This window comes from Callorhinus ursinus, unplaced genomic scaffold (genome assembly GCF_003265705.2).
Source record: "Callorhinus ursinus isolate GAN/ISIS: 27379988/994484 unplaced genomic scaffold, GSC_fseal_2.0 scaffold6, whole genome shotgun sequence".
NCBI lineage: Eukaryota > Metazoa > Chordata > Mammalia > Carnivora > Otariidae > Callorhinus > Callorhinus ursinus.
In genome coordinates, this window is record NW_027397068.1 from 21,231,014 (window position 1) to 21,244,556 (window position 13,543).

Here is a 13,543-nt window from a genome sequence, read left to right on the forward strand (position 1 = left end):
ACAAACTGAGGGTTCTAGAGGGGAGGGGGGTGGGGGGATGGGTTAGCCTGGTGATGGGTATTAAAGAGGGCATGTTCTGCATGGAGCACTGCGTATTATACACAAACAATGAATCATGGAACACTACATCAAAAACTAATGATGTAATGTATGGTGATTAACATAACAATAAAAAATTAAAAAAAAATGACTCAGGATTTTCAAGTCTACTTAACGGTATTAAAACTTTCCACTTCTCCAGATCTCTCTCTCTCACTCTTTTCTTTTTTTACCATAGTGATCTGTGACTCTGGTGACAATGCCTTAAATAAACATTATTTGAAAATGCCTCTATATTAATTATTTCTATATGCTCTATTTCATGCTATATTTGAATTACTTACACATATACCATATCAAGGGGTAATAACAGTACAAATCTATATCAAAGGTTCTGTGAGGACTGAATGAGTTATGTATAAAGCAATGAAAACAATGCCAGGCACCAGTAAACCCCTGATAAATGTTAAACACTATTATTATAGAAATTAAATAATAAACCTGCATCATTTGGAATGAGCAATAGCTTTCAGAATTGAGAGGTATGAAGTAACCAGAAATCCACAAGGTGGCTCTCAAAGCTTGGCTTTGAAACACAATAGAGTTGCTTCATATTTCCAAAGAAATGAAAGAAGACTTATGAATGCCAACCTGACTTTTAAGACACTCATAAATTCATAATTAATAAATAACTGGAAGACTACAAAGCTGTTTAATAAGTGTTATGTAATAGAAATTATATAAAGTGGAGAAAAATGAAGAAGATGAACAAATTTTATAGTTCTAAGTTGAAAGAATCTGATGTTCAAAACAACTGACATCACATTTATCATATTCAGAATCTAAAATGTCAATATAAAATGGTGAAATTCATAGTGGAGTCGTAACAATTAAATACATTTTACCAAGATGAGAAATGTGAAAGCATAGAGCACGACGTCTGGCAGCTAGCAGCTGTTCAGTAAACATCAGTTAAATCTTAGGCATATAAAATACTTTGAAGTTACTATCATTTTATGCCCACTAACTTTTTCATTTGAAAATTTATTTTCATTGCTTTAAATCAGGGCAAACATTTTCTGTAAAGAGCTATATAGTATTTTAGGCTTACTAGTGGGCCACATAGTCCTTGTAGTAACTGTTCATTCTTCCCTCATGGTGCAAAAGGAAAAAAAGCAGCTATTGACAAAGGAGTCTGGCTATTTTCTAATAAAACCTTAATTTCAGAAACAGGTGGCCACCTTTGGCCTTCAGGATATAGTCTATCTATTCTTGATCTAAATCATTATCTCACATAATTAAATAAAACCTTTTGTAAATCTTAGGATACTATCAATACTCAAATTACTTGGGGAAGTACTTCTCAAACTGTAATGTGTAGTAAAGCACCTAGGGATTGAGGCGAAATGCAGATTATGATTTGGTAAATCTGGTATGGGGCCTGCGGTTCTGCATTTCTAAAGGGGACCCAGGCTTTTAAGGTCCTGAGCATACGTTGAGTAGCAAGGTTATCAAACTCCCAGGTCTCAAACTTTCGCTTTCTTTTTTTTTTTTAAAGGTCTTATTTTTAAGTAATCACTACACCCAAAGTTACAACCCCAAGATCAAGAGTCACATGCTCCACTGACGGAGCCAGCCAGGCGCCCCTAAACTTTCACATTCTTGAAAACTTTTATTTTATGCAGCTTTCATCTGTCCACATTAACCTTAGAAATTAAAACTGAGAAATTAAAAAATATTAACCTATCAGTTTTTTTAAGAGACTTTAATAACCCTAATTAGATGTTAACATAGTTTATGGAACTTAACTGTATTTTATATTTTAACTATATTTTATTTTATTTTTTTAAAGATTTTATTTATTTATTTGAGAGAGAGAATGAGATAGAGAGAGAGCACGAGAGGGGAGACAGTCAGAGGGGGAAGCAGACTCCCCGCTGAGCAGGGAGCCCGATGTGGGACTCGATCCCAGGACTCCAGGATCATGACCTGAGCCGAAGGCAGTCGCTTAACCAACTGAGCCACCCAGGCGCCCTTAACTATATTTTAAAGAGTAGGACTAAATACAATTCTAACTGTATGGACAGACGTGATAATTGAATACCTCAGGCATTGGAATCCTTTGGAAGATCATTAAATTAAAAAAATAAAGATTATAACATGATAAATATGTAAAATTAATTCCTTGGAAACTGGAGACCATACATCTGTCATATATAAAATATCTGTATTATCTGGCACATTATATGCTTTAGTTCTTATATCCTGCCATTCTTTGTTCCCCACCTGTTTTTCTGCATGTCCATATTCAGGTCCTTGTGTAGGTAAAAAGCAGGAAATCTGACCACTATTTTTTGCTCTTTCTATTAGAGACATAGCTGTTCTTACAGTGGCATTTCGAGCATGTACAAACACCATCACCTGAAAAAAAGAAAAACAGTTTATTTAATACTAAAAGTCATTAAAAGATAGCTTAATACTAGTCTGAAAAAAATCACCATATGTATACAACTATTAATTTTCCAAAATACAACCCCCAGTTTATGAATTCCCCAACATTTCCTTATTTTAGAACAAAGTGTATATAGGATAAAGACAAGTTAAATAAAATCCAACAACAAGGCTTTATATACTATTAACCTATAAATTGGCGGAAGTCAGAAATGAAATTAATGGATTATATAAAATGTTGAGTTAAATTTGTGCTTTTCTCTTTTGAAGATATGATTCACGAGTGTAATCATATATTTCGGGGACAGAGTATAAAAATATATGAGAGCCTTATTTCTCCACCATCAGTGAAATTTCCACTATCATAAAGATGTTTAAAGAAATTGAAAACAATAAAAACACTCTTCTTTGGACAAAATCACATCTAAGAACAACCATTTAAAATAGAATTTCGGGAACTGCTGGAGATGAAAATGCTTCTAGAGAGGCTTTTGGAATTTTGTTTTGTTTTGTTTTGTTTTATTTTTGACCTTCCTGTGGAATTACAAAGTGTGGAAATCTGAATTAGGGGGAAGTCACATATCTGGATGCTTTGTCAAGAAGAAGTGCAAAAAAGTATTTTCAGGGACAGTCACCAGGCAGAATGTCAATGCAATGGGAAGAGAATGAAATCAGAGCGAGGAGCACTCTGCATCTGCTGCCTATCAGTGCTGCCTTCTCTGCTGTGTCTGTTCTTCTTTGGCTTCCACATCCCCTCCACATTCAGCTCAACCCCAACCTTCCCAAAGAGCCATTACTATAATAAAGTAATTTTACTCTTTTATATGGACAACTGATTTTTTTCAATTTTATATGATGTGAATAAAGCATCTCTAGGTAATTTGACATTTTAATCAAAATCTGAAACACACAATCTAAGGACAATCAGCAGTGTGGGTGCTTTGGGTGACTTAAAAACAAGTTCTAGCCCCATCTTCCAACCAAACTGAGACCTCTAAAACTCTCTGGAGATACCATGGTATTCCCCTTAGGCCTCAGCAATATGGATGTCCTAATTCTTGCCTTTCCCTCAATTTCTCTCCATATTTACCTGTTAATTAAGTTTTCCCACAAGCTAAAACACTGGTGTTATTTCCATGGTACACATTTAGAAAAACAAGCAACTGACGGTTTTAGTCAGGGAATTGATAGGCTCATGCGAGCTGACCTAAGTAAAAGAGAAGGTCATTTTGTAAAATGAACAAAAGTAAAAAGGGGAGGGAGGCCTGGAATCTGACCAGAAAAGAGATGGAGTGACACAGATCTAAAGCACACACTGTATAATTTACTCACAGTAATCTTATGCCTATAAACTTGTCAAACTGTTCCATGTATGGGATGCCAATTATAATTTAGAGGACAGTGAAAGCATAGAGAATAAATATTCAAGAAACTGGAATGCTTAAATTACTACTATTCTTTTAGAAAGTGTTCAAAGTCAAGGAGAGTAGATAATCTGGAGAAGACCAAAATTCCTTAATGAAAAACTCCCAAAGCATTTAGAGACAATAAAACAAGCATTGCAAGTCATCTACAGAGACTTAACATTAGTTAATCACAGCCATCAATGATATAAAGCATAAGCTTTCATCCTTGGTTAGAGCTCTAACTGATTTGCTGATACTAATGCTTCTTGAAAAGAAATATGATCATTAAGAATATCTCCAAAGAGTATATGAATGAAATTTATTTCAGTAAGCTTCATGTATACTTGGAAAATTCTTCTGTTTTCCTCATTTTCAACTAAAAAAAAAACCCAAATCTAACTTCGATAGGCTCTCTAGCTTTCTGGGGAAACATCTTTATCTCATGGGATGTCAAGAGATTACCACTTAAGCTTACTGTAATATTTTCATCATTATTGACATAAACTGTTTAATACAAAGTTAGAAAAATTCTATTAACTATAATGCCCTGCTGAAGCTTCACCAGTTCAGAATCGCTCAGATTCTACCATCCTGTCTCTTGTAAAAAGTAAGGCTATTTCAATAGTGAGTTTCTTCTTAAAAAATTATGGCAGACTAGGGGCACCTGGGTGGCTCAGTTGGTTAAACGTTTGCCTTCGGCTCAGGTCATGATCCCAGGGTCCTGGGATCGAGCCCTGCATCGGGCTCCCTGCTCAGCGGGGAGTCTGCTTCTCCCTCTCCCCCCTGCTCCCACTCTCTCTCTCTCTCTCTCTCCAATAAATAAATAAAATCTTTAAAAAAATTTTAAAAATTAGGGTAGACTTTTTTCTCTCATGTAAAATTAAATTTTACTACACACAAAGCCTCACTAAACCCTAACATTACATTTTAAGAAAATCTCAATTAAAATGAAATCATTTATTTTTTAAATTAATTTATCCACTCATTCAAATGTTTCTGAGAATTCTGAGAATCACTATCAAGCCCTGAGAATTCTGCAAAAGAGAGAGGCAAAATTTCTGCTCTCAGGGAGATGACAATCTAGTATGATGTATTAAATAAGCACAAAATATTTTTTACTTGCTAAGTATTTACTAGCCATGGATGGGTAGAATACTGTTGAAAGAGGAAATATGAAAACGGACAAGACATAGTCCCTTCTGTAAAAGACATGTACAATTTAAGGAAGGAGAAAAAACTGTACACACGGAGCATGGATAACACAGGAATGCTAACCATGGAGCTGGCTGGGTCACCTTCATTCATCCATCGCACTACATTTACACAGTACCTACTGAGTACCAAACCATGCACTAAGCACCAGGGAAAAATGATAGAGTCCAAGGCTCCAAATGGGTCTGCTCCTGTTGGCAAGGAAGAATCACTAGTAATCAGCCCTATCTGGCTATAGAAGCAGGTGCAGGCTGGATGGAGGAGCATACAGTATTTAGAGGAGGGCACGTGTTGTGATGAGCACTGGGTGTTTTATGCAACTAATGAATCATTGAACACTACATCAAAAACTAACGATGTGCTGTATGGTGGCTAACATAAGAAAAAAATAATAAAATATAATATTTATCCTTGGTAATTTTAGTGTGTTAGCTTGAAGAAGTACATTCTCTTTCAAAGTTTCTCACACTGAGACCCAGGGACCTCTTCGTGGGAATCAGTGCTGGTGCTCATTAAAATAGACTTCTGGGTCCTCCCCTAAAACCAACTGAGTAAGAATATTTAGGGGTGGGACCTAAATTTTGAATTATTAACAACTTTTGAGATGACTACTGCACTACTGTGTGAAATTAGTTAATAATTACCACCAACTTATTTTTTTTCTCCTAAGTAAGGTTAAAAGGAAACATAAATAAAACCACCACTACAAAGATGATTTTAAAAACTCCCTAATAACCTATCTTTATTTACCTATATATATGAAATATCAGGGAATATGAAGGTATTTCATATAACCAGCACGGCCCCAAGATCATTTCCCAGATGGGTTTTTATAATGCAACCAGATTTCTATTCTCCATAATTCAAATGCCACATTATGTAAATCCTGTTGATACGAAGAACATAAGGGAAAATAAAATATGACCCTAAATCTTCATTAATTATTTCAGTCTGACTTGTCAACTTATCATTTTGCAAATTATTTTCTACTGCAGCCAAGAGAAATACTAGTTATAACTTAAAGTAGCAATTTCTTTTTATTAAATGATCCATCACTTCTTGTTCAGTAAAATAAACTCTTTTCCTTACTAAGAATTTTCTGTTTAGAGGCTCCAACAGAAGCCATTACAAGGTTTTGGGTCTCTATAACATACTTGATTTTGGTTTGTTAATTTGGTAATTAATTTAAACAGACATATAAAAATTATAACAGAGAGGACAGCACTGTTTCATTTGGCAGAAATAACTCCAAATTAATCTTAGAAACACTACTGATAACCGAACAGCAGTTAAATGGGCATGTATCATTAAAATAAGATTATAACAATAGATTCAAGTCAACATTAGTAAATTTTAATTGTTTTATGAAACTGTTTATATTTTTACTTGAGGTTTGTTAGATTAATACATTTAAAAATATTGTATATACTTGTTCTTAGTTTAAAAAGCCATTTAGTTTAAGAATATATAATTGAATCAGTCCTGAGATAGGAGAGAAAGTATGTGAATTTGCATTTTGGTCCTGTTATTTAATGCACCAAAGCAGATTAAAAGTAATGAAAGAATGAAAGCTGAGATAATCATTCGGAAAAACTAGAATGTTTAAGTAACTCATTGTTTCAATGTATTCAGAGGGAAGGATATATTATTTGAAAAATACCAAAAATTCTACTTTGAAACATTATTAAAGAGCAGTGACTTAGAACAAACTATTTAATCTCTTCGATTCTTATTTTCCCCACTCCACAGAGAGTTACTAGAGTCAAAGGATTACTATAAAGTTTGAAGTACATAATGTAAGTGAAAACACTGCATTTAGGAAAGTCATAGCTCTCAAACTCTAGAACGCTTCAAAATCATCTAAAAACATAATTGCTGCTCCTTTCCTCCACCACTCTTTCAGATTAAGTAGGTGTGAGGCAAGCCAGGACTCTGCATTTCTTTTCCTTTTTTTAAGATGTATTTATTTATTTGAGAGAAGGGGGAGAGGCAGAGGGAGAAGCTGGCTTCCCACTGAGCAGGGAACCCAGATGCGAATGGATGCCAGGTGGATCCCAGAACCCTGAGATCACGACAGGAGCTGAAGGCAGAGGCTCAACTGACTGAGCCACCCAGGAGCCCAAGACTTTGCATTTCTAACAAGTTCCAAGGAGATGCTAACGCTCTTTGTACAGCAACTTTAAAAACCTCTGTCAGAACTGGTTAAGTATCAGCACCACTGTAAGAGTAATAAACAATAAAGTGAATTTGGACTAAAAGACCAAATGGTGAGATCAGTAAATGACTGCTATAAATTGACACCTATATATTTATTCCTCATTGATGCAAGTGCGTACGTATCTAACACCACACAAAATAATTTAAAAAGCCACTTATCCTTTAAAAGCTTTTGTAAAGGTGTTGTGTACGATGGATGAGAAGTAAAAAGAAAATTAAATGAATATTTAAACCTGAGATTATTTGAAAACAGGAGAGAGGTAGGCAAAGATTAACTGAAATGTTGAATCAAAGACTCTTCCCTAGAAATTTCCACTAAGAAGGAAGACTGAAAAGGAAATATTTGAAAAACAGACAACAGAGCAGATAGATGTTCTATAGAAAATGCTGCTGAGGAACGACATTCTTTAATATATGGTATTCACTCTCACACCGGTTTAAAGAATGAGGCCTGAGGGCGCGGAGTTTTATGTCCTAGTGGTTTATGCTTTCACTCTAACTGCCCTGTTAGGTGTCTTGCTCTCAATTCTTTTGAACTTTCTTAACCCAGGTTCCCCAAGAGAATTAAGTCCTAATGACCTAAACAAAGAGTGATTCTAAAACGGCATGGTCCCCAGACCAGCAGCATCAGCATCCCCTGGGAACTTGTCAGAACTACAAACACCACCCACCACAACAGCAACCCTCAGTTTGTTTCCTGAGATTAAGAATTCCTCATATCAGTGAGGTCATATGATACATGTCTTTCTCTGATTGACTTAGTTCGCTCAGCTAATACCCTCCAGTTCCATCCACGTCACTGCAAATGGCAAGATTTCATTCCTTTTGATGGCTGCATAATATTCCATTGTGTGTGTGTGTGTATATATATATATACACACACACCACATCTTTATCCATTCATCTGTCGATGGACATCTTGGCTCTTTCCATAGTTTGGCTATTGTGGACACTGCTACTATAAACATCGGGGTGCACGTACCCCTTTGGATCCCTACATTTGTATCTTTGGGGTAAATACCCAGTAACGCAGGGATGGGGTGGCTGGGTGATAGACACTGGGGAGGGTATGTGCTATGGTGAGCGCTGTGAATTGTGCAAGACTGTTGAATCACAGATCTGTACCTCTGAAACAAATAATACATTATATGTTAAAAAAAAAAAAGAAGAAGATAGCAGGAAAGGAAAAACGAAGGGGGGGAAATCGGAGGGGGAGACAAACCATGAGAGACTATGGACTCTGAGAAACAAACTGAAGGTTCTAGAGGGGAGGGGAGTGGGGGGATGGGTTAGCCTGGTGATGGGTATTAAAGAGGGCATGTACTGAATGGAGCATTGGGTGTTACATGCAAACAATGAATCATGGAACACTACATCAAAAAAAACAAAACAAAACAAACAAACAAAAAAAACTACAAACACCAGATCTGAGTCAGTGACTCTGAAGATGGGACTCAGCAATCTGGTTCAACAAGCCTTCCAGGTGATTCTGATATATGTTATGTTAACATCTGAGAGCCCTGCATCAAGCCATCTGTTATAAGTTGAAAACCAAAACCAAAACCTTCCCTTTGCTCCATCTGGAACATCTTGGTATCTCTGGGAGGACAGAGAACACAGGCAAATCATTTTCTCTGCTTTATAGGTTTGAACGGGGAGTGCCACTACAGATGTATTTCAGATCTCTTGTATACCACAAGAGCGCAGAAGCACAGAATAGTTTTTATTGCTGCAGTCATATTACCACATCTGCGTTATCAGGTAAATGCAACTTTAAAAGGTTTGATTCTGCATGCTGTGCATCCAGGAGACATTTGTGCTGGGATACTACAAGTAATTACAGAGTTCTCATTTTAGACCTGCCAATGCTGGCCAGCTGAAGACACTCAAATCATCTGAAAATCTTTTCACATCAGTACACAGTTTCTCCATTTATTTTTTGCATTTGCATAGTATTCCATTACTTAGAAATACCATAATTTATTTAACCAGTCCTTGTTTGATGGACATTTATGTTGTTTCCAATCTTTCATTATTCAAAGCAATGATGTAATAAATAACTGTTCACAAGGTTTATTTCACATGTTTGTGAATATATTTGTTGGATAATTTCATAGAAGTGAAATTGTTGGGTCAAATATATATGAATATTCATTTAACTATTTCCTTATTGTGAACACTGTTTTGTTATTGGAGATTTTCTTCTTATTAATTTGTAGGTGTTCTTTGTATATGGAAGATAATATACTTTGTCTTTTTCTATATTGCAAATATTTTGTTCTAGTCTACACTTTATCTTTTGACTTTGTTTATGGTGCCTTGTTTAGTATGGAAACAGTTAATTTTTCTTTAAATCTATTAGCATTTTTCTCTGTGGCTTCTGAGAAATTTACAGAAAATTAATCATAAACATTTGAAAAGGTGCTGAACTTCACAAGCACTCTGTGGCTCTGGTAATCCAACAGTAAGCACAAATAGCACTGGATTTTGCTCTCACAAATGGATATCTGGAAAGATACCCATAATACAGTGCTAAGTGAAAAAAAAATCAAGTTGAAGAACAATTTCTATAGTATTATTCTGAGTATATAAAGGATGTGTGTGTTTAAAATTAGAAATATGGATGGACACCCACCAAATTAAATACCTCACAAAATGAAAATGGGAGTGGGGGAAGATAAAAAGATGTTTCCTTTGTATATCTTCTATTGTTTGTCTTACCCACTGAAACAAGCCCTAATAGTGTTACAATGAAATATATAACTTATACTGAACAGAAAAAATGATCAATGATGATAGTGAGGTTATAAGAGTTTATTTATAATGTACTACTATACTAATATATTTGATATGATTATTTTATTGCTAAGGAATTTATGGTGTCAAAGTAAAAACTTAAAGGAAACTTATTTAACAATTTACTTATAAGGGCGATGGTGGTACTTTTGATCTAAGTGACAAATTTATCTTGATTCAGAGTACCTGGAAATGCTTTAAGAAGAAAAGAGAGATGTTCTCATAGAAGAAAATAAATAGCATTTCAAAGGAAAGTATACAGAGGTCAAAGGTACAGAGAAGAGAGAAAATCCATGGCATGGTCCATTTTGACAGAAATGGACATGTGGACAGAGGAGCAGTAATATCTGGAAAAGCAAGTAACAATCTCATTATAAAACATGTGTTAAGATAGAAAAATCCATTTAAGACTCAGAAAAAAAATGATACCACTAAGAGCGATACTTGAGAAATTATTATGTTAGAAGTAGATTTTAAACTGAATAGAGAGAAGGCTATCACTGTGAAAAAAATATGACTCAAGGAAGTATAAAAGAAAACAGCAGACAAAACACAGGAAAAACCAGAGATGATTTTATCATTGTAAACTGATAGGACAATCAACAGGAAAAAAACTTTAAGGGGTGGGGCTAACTTAAAAAAGGGGGTGCTCTGTTTTTTTGTGAAGAGTCAAGATGAGCAAGAGAGTACTTAGGAATCTCTGAGAGTTAATATGATTGTTGGAGACAGATCTGACAAAAGGGAACTCTGATTTAAACATTTTAAAATATAGCTCTACAGCCACTGAACTGCTTGAAAAGTTAGTATAAGTTCATAAAAACTGATTAAGAAAAAGAGAAGAAACCCTTTTACCTACACGGGGAGATGGATGTTACTAATACAGTAAAATTAAAATAATAAAGGGATGCTTCCAGATAGAAGTGATATTTTATTCTTTTGAACATCTAATGAATTCATGTGCTCCTTCCCTTAAGCATTAATCCCTTAAGCATTAATCACTGACTACCTTTTTTATTTTTAGCTACCTTTTATTTTAGCTATGCTTGACATATCTCCTCTGCAAGTCTGCCATCATCCAACAATTACATGACAGACACTGGGGACATAATAGTGGGAAAGCCCAGCACCGGTCCCTGTGCTTTTGGAGCTTCTATTTAGTAGTTACTATGCTGAAAGACTGGAGTCTGAGAAGATGGGGAACACAGAAGCTGCTATTCATTACATCAACAACTATGGGAGAAAACAACAAAAAGGAAAAAGAAATGAAAAGCATAACTGAAAAATTAATTGGAGTCCCCTCTTAAAGTTAGCAAATTACTTGATTTAAAGGTCATGACATTTCAATTTCTTCATTATTGGTCTTTGGGTGCCATCTCTCTAAATTCTTCTTCCTGTTGTTCAAAACCTTCATGCATTTGTATGTTTCCAGACCTTTGCTCATGTTTTATTTTACTTAGGTCTCCTGCCAAATCCTCCTGTGGAAATTCTACAAACCTTTAAACCTGGTTCTAATGACTCATCTCCAATCTCTCTAGAGAAATTAATCATTCCCACAGCACTTTGTTCATACTTGTGCCTTCTGTCATCTCAGCATATACAGAGGTTTTCACCCTGATGTTAATAACTACTAGGACTAACAATAAAAGGCATGATTTATTAAGTGCTTATTATATGCTAGGCCCAGTACTAGGTGCATGCATTGTTCTCTATCTCACTAGTAACACAATTAGGTAGGTAATACTATTAGTGTTTTACAGATGAGAAAACTGAAGCTCAGAGTTTTAATAACTTGGTACTCATTCAAGAGCAGAGTAGAGAATTAGCCTCATTTGAAAGCCTACTTTCCTTGGATCACATTATATTCCCTCCTTGGGTGTTGCCTAAAGGCAAGGTTACATCTTACTCATTTTGAGGTCTCCTTGTCATCCCCTAACCCACTCTCCAAACTATCATTCAATCAGTAGATACTCAATAAATGATAGCTGAAATTAGTTTTCACAGAAAACATTAATTTTTTAAATAATTTATAAGCAGAAATTTGAATTTAAAAGTTTATAAATTATAATAGTATGTGGGCTGAGTTAATACTTTCACTGATACATTTATGAGAATATGGGGTATCAAGTTAACTTCCAATTACACAACTAGATAATTAACTTTCCTGGATTGTTTTTTAAAAATATATTAGCAACCATCTCACTGATATTTAATGAACTGAAATTGCTACTGATTAGTTTTCTCATACTATGGTAAAGCTGCATGTGTATGTATTTTAATGCCATTGCAGAGTTCCAAATATGTGATTTAAAAAAGAAACAACTTATAAAATGAGCTATTCTGAGAGCATCTTAAAAAAAAATTCTGGATTTGGAAGTCAAAGATAGTTCCTAAATCAAAGCTACCTATATTTACAATGAATCAAATTAGTCAAATTCATCAACCAAAACAATGTTCTACTGATGGACATGAATAAAGAAAGTATTCTTATGTTTTACAATGGTAGAAAATTTGACACTACTCTATCTGGATTACACCCACAAAACTATTATTACTAAAAGTTCAGCTCTGAAAATAGGGCTAAAATAATAAAATTTAAAATCACCTATTTTATTAATCATGGGTGTAACAACTAGCATTTATTATCAGATATTCCTGGCAACCAACGAAATTATTAACACATATTTTTTAGTTTAAAATGATGTGGTTAAATGTTTATCAGATATACCATGAAAATACAAACTACCTCAAATAGGGTTAATTTACCTTGTCCTACCTATATCATAAAACTGTATAATTCACTGACTAGTCTTCATGCATTAAATTATGCAAATAAACCAAGAAAAGTAATCTGGAGTAGAGAGAACTGGTTCCGCAGCTCCAAGCTGTGTAATTAGATCTACATTCGGCAATTCACAACCACCTCTGGACTCTCATGCTGAGAATCTGCAGTTCTTCTCAATAAACCTAAGCTTTTAAGTGATAAACAGATCCAGGTTATCATTACTGAATTATATTTAGGGCATTACCCTGCAAGTGAAATATCTTCTTTGCAAATTTCTTTAAAGGAGTAAGTTTTAATATTTATCAGTTTCCATGTTTGAGTTGTAGGGAGCTTTAACTGCTATATTTGGTTAAAAGAAATCTACGATACTTTACATTTTCTAAACCCTAAAAGACACTTGTTATCAAAATGTATACTAATAATAATGAAAACAAACTTGGAGGACTTAGTGTACACTATACACCATGACAGCAAAAACACATATCCTTTTTTCTAGCTAAGTCCACTGTAAAGAATATAATCTTATAATCAATTCACCATACATCAGGACATTGTGCAACATACTTAGAAGCATAAGACAGTTCTATTCAGCATAGTTGCTAAAATATTAAGATTACAAACTTACAGAGAAAAAGTGTTT

The 13,543-nt window shown here is 34.6% G+C and overlaps 1 protein-coding gene across 6 annotated transcripts in view; it reads right to left on the bottom strand.

The window, feature by feature from the left end:
* ASCC3 (activating signal cointegrator 1 complex subunit 3) overlaps nucleotides 1-13,543 on the bottom strand; it is a 332,162-nt gene that overhangs the window by 161,696 nt on the left and 156,923 nt on the right. For all 6 annotated transcript variants that reach the window (XM_073893705.1, XM_025863078.2, XM_073893703.1 and 3 more), the window contains one exon: nucleotides 2,326-2,460. In XM_073893705.1, the coding sequence (XP_073749806.1) occupies nucleotides 2,326-2,460 (135 nt within the window). The remainder of the gene's footprint in view (nucleotides 1-2,325; nucleotides 2,461-13,543) is intronic.